General features: G+C 48.8%; 1 protein-coding gene across 1 annotated transcript; it reads left to right on the top strand.

The window, feature by feature from the left end:
- Positions 1-1,686: 1,686 nt before the first annotated feature.
- On the top strand, positions 1,687-5,685 carry CBLN2 (cerebellin 2 precursor). The gene is made up of 3 exons (XM_063077498.1): positions 1,687-2,043; positions 5,096-5,215; positions 5,488-5,685. The coding sequence occupies exons 1-3, from the start codon at positions 1,687-1,689 to the stop codon at positions 5,683-5,685; spliced, it is 675 nt and encodes a 224-aa protein (XP_062933568.1).
- The last annotated feature ends 1,195 nt before the right edge of the window (positions 5,686-6,880 follow it).

The following is a 6,880-nucleotide window of genomic DNA, read 5'->3' as shown; positions in this document are numbered from 1 at the left end:
AGAAGTGGAGAGGCTGGGACCGGGGGTGGGGAGCCCTCCAGCGAGCCGCGCTGCTGGAACACTGGGCGCGCGGGGGCCCGGGGACAGCGGGCCGGGGCGCGGGGCTGCCGCGCGCGGGGCACGAGGCGTACGGGTTAAGGGCGCCCGGCGTAGGCGGTGCGGGGCGCGGAGCAGTGCAGGGCGCGGGGCGTGGTGCATGCCCGGAGCGGGCGCGGGCCGGCGCGGGAAGGCTGCAGGGCGGGGCGGCGCGGTTATTGGCCACGCGCGGGGAGAAGGGTCGCGTTCCGTGTCCTCCTCCCGCCAGCTCCCGCTCGCCTCATTCTCTCTAAGCAGAACAACTTCGCGGACAGCGGGGCTCGCCCACCATGGACGTGCCAGGTAACACCCCCCCCCCCCGACCCTGCCCCCAGGATCCGCGTGTTAATTGCCTTCTCGCATATATTTTAATGAGGACCATCTGGAGTCTGTGTCGTGGGGGCCGAGAGAGAGAGAGAGAGGGAGAGAAAGATGTCAAGAAGATATTAGATCTTAAAACCGTTTTGTACCGGGGCTCCTGAGGACGGAGGATATTTATCCAGAAACAACTTCTCTCTTCTTAGAAACACTATTGGAAGAGTTGTTCCGAGGCTGTGGACGGTGACGGGGAAGGCTTCTGTGCTTTTTGTTTCTCGACTGGGTATCGCAATGACCCGTCTGGTTTGGTGGGCGAAGAGGGGACAGGGTGAAAGTGCAAAGGGGCGCGTAAGTTACCAGAAACCTACAGACTCCAGGCCAGAGACCAGGAGAAGCAAGAGCTGGAAAATAAGCACAGCTTGGGATTCCCATCAGTGGAATCTTCTGTCCTCCTCCAGAGAGGAGTCCGAGGGTGTCTCCAAGGGGGCTTGCTAGTGGCTGCGGGGACATTGGAAGTGGGTGTCTGGTTTTAGTGTCCCCTCTCTCCCTCTCTGTCTCTTCCTTTTATTTACCTCCTAACCTTGTTCACCCTAAGGAGCTACCTGGGGTTTGTTCTTTGGGTGGAAAATGGATAAAATCTTTACCGTAAGAACTAAAAAAAAAATAAATAAATAAAAAATCCCCGGGTTGGAAAAATAGAGGACGAAAGGGAACGCAGGGAAAGCAAAAAGGTTTCTCGGGGTGGTTTTCAAAAATAGTCGATAAAGCATTAGCTGGTTTTTTATTCGCCCGCGTCTTCAGCCCCTTCCGGCCTTGGCTGCATGGGCAGGGGTGGCCCCAGGGTCACACCTGTCTTAGTGATGAGAGGACCTGCAGCATCGCGGACCCCTTTCCTCCCCGCACCCCCGCGCGCCGCTCAGGAGCCTTCAGGGACGCGCTGCCCAGTGCGCCGGGGCGTTTCTCTGGACCTGTTGTGCCAAATCGGGGAGAGGGGTGCTTGCGCGCGGGACCGAGGGGGTGGCCTTTAGAGACGGGGCCCGAGAGCCGCAGGCACCTGGTCCCCTCTCCGCGTCCCTCCTACAGCTTCGCTTCACTGTCTCAGGGTTTGGGTTCTTTGCCCTGACAGGTCCGCTGGCGCCTTTCTTCTGAGAACGACGACCCTGGCCTTGACCATCAGAGCAGGGGACCCAGGCCGGAGGAGGCTGCTCCGGGCCCCGCGCGTTTCCTTGCGCCCCTCCGCGCTCCTCCCGTCCCCGCCCGCCTCCGCGCCCCCGCGCCGCCCCCCTGTCCCCGATGCCGGCGCCCGGCCGGGGCCCCCGCGGGCCGCCGCTGACCATGCCCGGGCGCCGGGGGGCGCTGCGCGAGCCGGCCGGCTGCGGCTCCTGCCTGGGGGCGGCGCTGGCGCTGCTGCTGCTGCTGCTGCCCGCCTGCTGTCCCGTGCGAGCGCAGAACGACACGGAGCCCATCGTGCTGGAGGGCAAGTGCCTGGTGGTGTGCGACTCGAGTCCGTCGGCGGACGGCGCTGTCACCTCCTCCCTGGGCATCTCCGTGCGCTCCGGTAGCGCCAAGGTGGCCTTCTCGGCCACGCGGAGCACCAACCACGAGCCGTCCGAGATGAGCAACCGCACCATGACCATTTACTTCGACCAGGTCAGCCGTCCGGCCTGCCCGTCCTGCCGTCCCCGGGGAGGAGAGGGGGCCCGGGGGCGCGGGCTGGGGGTCCCCGGCTTCTTGGACGTGGAGTTCCAAGCTTCTCTCCTCCTCTCTGACCAGTCCTGCCCTCTGCTCTTTTCTCATTGTTTCATGTACACTCTCCTTCCATTTCCCTTTTTCACATTGCAGCTTTAAAAAAAAAAAAAACATACACACACACAAAAATTAATTGTCAGCTTACTAGGCAGTTGGATGACCGAGAGTCCCTTAAAGCTGCCTAAGCTTCCTAAGAGTCCCTTAAAGCTAAGAGATTTGAAATATTTTTCAAAAGGAAATATTGCACATGTTACTTTCCCTGGGGCTTGGGGGGAATGTGTGGTTGGTCTTCAGTCACCCAGGTGGCCAATTTAAGGATTGAGTGCATTTAAAATTCTCCAGTTTCAAGAAAGGAGTCTTCCAAGGGTCTCAGCCAACACTCAGAAAATACCTACCAATTGCTTATTTTGAGGGGTGGACTGGGGAGAGGGTTTACCTGCAAGAAAAATAAGTGGGGAAGAGTGTGGGGGAAATAGCAAAGATGGTTATATAAATAAAAAACAAAAAGACTGTGGTTATATAAATCCAGTATATAGTAAATGAAATACATACAATATGCAAATGCAATATATGCAGTATAAAAATATACTGTATAAAAATGGCTGTGTAAATTTAAAAATAAAACACAAATAAAGAGCACTGACTTAAGTCACATTAAGCCACTTAACTTCTGCCACTTGGTTCAAAGTAGATAGGTCAGAGAGATGATCAGGTCTTTGCAATTCCTTTTCTGAGTTATTAGTGCTCAGGGTTAAACGTTGTGACCTTTTTGTGTGTGTCCTTCCACTTTGGTTCCTATTATTTTTCAGAAACAAAACATTATAGTGGTTTCCAAACATTAGCTAATCAGCTAATCCTATTGCCTAAGTGTTTCCCACAAAATGGAGCACTGGACCATCACTGCAGCATATCTGGGCTTATTGTATGTGCCTAATTGACTTCTCTCTATTAATCAGCTCTTAAACCTAAGTAATGATAAATGTATACAATGCACACTCTAGGCTCTTTTTAGGCCAGTGCATTCATTTTTTAATCCTCACGTATTTCAAGGTTTTTGGTTTTGTTTTGTTTGCGGGGATGTGTGTCTCTTTCTTTAATTTGTTTTCATTTACAAGTTATTAAAGTATTTATCCTATCATGTCCAAATAGAGGAGATACAAATGAAGTAGGCATTCGGGAACCATATACTGTACTAGTAAGTTCTTCTTTATGTTTCATTATTATACTATAATCACTTACCGATGTCTTATGAACAGTTTTCACAGCATTTTTATACCCACCATTTCATATAGGTGTCAAGAAAATTCTGTGACATAGGGCAGGAGAGTAATAGTAGGATACTAATTTCATAGATGAGCAAACTATGGCAGGATAGATTTAATCATGTTTGCCTGGTTCCCCAGTTAGAGAGAAACTGAGGCCCACTTTTCTTGTCCTTGGTTGGGTGTTCTGCTGCAGGGCCCTGAATTTGCCAGTTTCTGGAATTTAAAATTGAAGAGGAGTTGAGGCAAAGGGAAGAAGCAGCTCCAAAGGCTTAAGGGGAGAATGCTTTCTCTTTTGCAAAGCATTGTCAGGGAGACTGAGAGCATGGCCTCGGGGAGACTGAGAACAGGCATCCAGGAGTGCCTGTCTCTAACAGGACTCACAGAGTGTCCTGCCCTTGAGTGAGGCTCAAGTGGTTCTCAGGCTGAAGATGCTGGAGAGCATTTCTACAAGTCCCGGCAGCATTTGTCAACAGCAGCATTTCACAGGGCTTTGTGAATTGCATGTCATTCATCTGCAATGAATGTGTAAGAAATAACAGCCAAAGGTGTTCGTGTTGAAATTATTTTCTGATCAGTTGACAGAATGTCTAATTTAGGATTTTGATGTTGTGGCTGGCCATTTGTTTTAAAAACTGAGAACACTAGGCAGGGCGTTTTATTATTTTAAATGAGTTGTGCATTTGTGTATGAGGAAGAAGGGGGATAGGGTCCAGATAGTGTGGCCAGATTCTGTCTTGAACATCTGAAAGGGAATTGGGACATAACGATGGGAGCTGCCACTCCTCAGGTTCTGCTTATGACGTGCTAGCACTATCACCCCCTTCTCTTGAGGGAAACCATCTGCAGGGTCCTATGATCTCATGTCAGATGGCTCATTCTGTTGTTACTCTTGCATGTTGTAGAATTCCCTTAGTTTGAGCTGTACTACCATTTAGATTCTCTATTTATTCCAGCTTGTTTGCATGACACACTGCCCAGAGGAAAGTGAGGAGAAACAGGGGTAGCCAGTGTTTTTGTTTGTATGTTTGTTTGGGGTTATTTTTGTTTGTTTGTTTTTTAAAAATTTTTTTAAGTATGGGCATCCAGTGTTTATCAACAAATGTCATTATTTAGTGCCTATTATTGAGCACCTACTGTATACTGCCAGGGAGTGTGCCCGGCCTGGGAATCAGTGGAGACCAAAACCTCAGAGAGTCCATTCTCTCGTGAGCAAATGAAGTCAGATCCCAAGCTTGACCTTACAGAAGGGATGTCATTTAATTGAACTAGATAGTAGCCCTTTCTCTAACCCTTCAGTGTGAAAGTCTATTTTTGTTAGACAAAGTGTCAAGTTGAAGTTCTCATAATCCCACAGACCTCTGAAACAGTCAATCTATAGTTTGTTTACCGAATCTGCCCCTCTTCCAGTCCTTTCTCTCTGCCCTGCCCCCCAACATAAAATTCACATTCACTTTTTGAATGCATAAATAAAATACTTTTTAAAAAAATCTTTATTAATTACAGCCCATTAGAATACCTTTGAAATCATTTCCTGCTGTAGGATATTTCCAGCACCACCTCCTTCCTGGGGAAGCCTGAGAGTGCTGAGCTGCGTTGCCAGCTGCTCTGGTTTTGGTTGTCCAAGGATCATTAAAACACACTGAGGAGGGGCTGGCTTCATTTGTGCTGTATTCCTTCTTCTTTTTCAGGTATTAGTAAATATTGGCAACCATTTCGATCTTGCCTCCAGTATATTTGTAGCACCAAGAAAAGGGATTTATAGCTTCAGCTTCCATGTGGTCAAAGTGTATAACAGACAGACCATCCAGGTGCGTAGCTTTGAAAATGGGATCCTTTCAGGTGTGGGTTAGTAGTTCCCCATTGCTAAAGTCCCTCTCACATGGTCTGTGTGGCTGGGAGACCCAGGGAAGGGGGCTCTCCAGGAGGGATGGTTCTAGCCTAGCTGGGAGTCCTGGCTGTCAGAACCCCTGGTTTACACTCTAAAGGAAGGGGGCAGGGGTGAGCATATTGGGGGAGAAGAGAACAGTGTGTGTGAGTGGGGTCCTTTATGGTTTGCTGAGCTTTCCCCTCTGCATTTTAGGTCAGTTTAATGCAGAACGGCTACCCAGTAATCTCAGCATTTGCAGGAGACCAGGATGTTACCAGAGAAGCTGCCAGCAATGGTGTCCTGCTGCTCATGGAAAGAGAAGACAAAGTGCACCTCAAACTGGAAAGGGGCAACCTCATGGGGGGCTGGAAATACTCCACGTTCTCTGGCTTCTTGGTTTTTCCTCTATAAGCACACAGCCTCCTAGATGGTGGGGAAATTGCAATCTGGACCCAGGAATCCACCCTTCACAACACCCTGAACTTGCCAGAATAGGACAACTTGTTTCCAACCTCTGTCAGACTGTTGCAGTAGAAGAATGGCTTCCTTCTAAATCTTCAGTACTTTCTTTGAATATTGACAATTCCTCCTCGGGAACCTGGCTTCTAATTAGTTTTAGACGACAAGGTCTTAAGGAGAAATGAAATTATTGATTTGAGCAATTTGTACCTGTGATTGTAAAATCGATATCGGATTTTATTGTCGGGACCATTGACTTATCTTCTTTTGTTTGTACGTTGTATTGTTGTCCCAATGGGAGGAGTACCACTGACACCGGGATGGATTGCAGGTTGCAGGCAGGGCTCAAAGAAAGAACCCAGCAAAGAAGCACCCACCGGACAGCCCTTGACAAGTGTTCCGTGTGTGTCTGTACAGCCTTAAGGAAAGAATGACTTCACTTTCATTCTGTATTCTGCACCCCCCCAGCCCCCACCCCGGGGTGGATGGGAGGATTTGGGAGGGGGATGGGGACATTGCGAACCTGTCAAGAAGTGCATTATCCAGAGAAGCAAATTTTGCACGACTGGACAATTGGATTGCGACTTTTGTTTTGTATTGTGTTTTTTTCTCAAAAAGCTTTACTTTTCTTTCCATGCTCAACTCTCCCTCCTCACCCCCACTTTTATTTTTCATGCTGGGGTGGGGAGAGAAAATGTATTTGAATTCATGGGTGAGACCAAACCAAACCAAACAAAAGACACCTGTATATTTTGTTTTGGATGAGACCAAACCAAACACAAAGAATCTGTATATCACAGTAAAAATAACAAATGGACAATCTGCTTATTCTTTCAAAGAGAATCTCTCAGATGCACCTTTAAAACTAGCATACTGGATTTTATTTCGTTTTTAGTTTATAATCTAGAATTCTTTAATAACCTGGCATTCCTGGGTGGGCCTGAGTCATATAAGTTGCTAGTGGAAGCTCTAATGACCAAATCCCCTGAACACACTGTTTGCCAAGTGTGCCGGTGACTTCTCAGCAGTGTGTTTTCATTTATTTGGATCTGCCTCTGAGTGAGCGCACAGTGATCAGGTGCTTCAAAGACAACAGGACCAGCTCCTCTTCCTTGGGATATGCTTTTGATCTGCCAAGGAAAGGGAT

Source organism: Cynocephalus volans, chromosome 13, assembly GCF_027409185.1.
Source record: "Cynocephalus volans isolate mCynVol1 chromosome 13, mCynVol1.pri, whole genome shotgun sequence".
In the NCBI taxonomy this organism is placed as follows: domain Eukaryota; kingdom Metazoa; phylum Chordata; class Mammalia; order Dermoptera; family Cynocephalidae; genus Cynocephalus; species Cynocephalus volans.
This window is presented reverse-complemented; position numbering and strand designations above follow the sequence as displayed.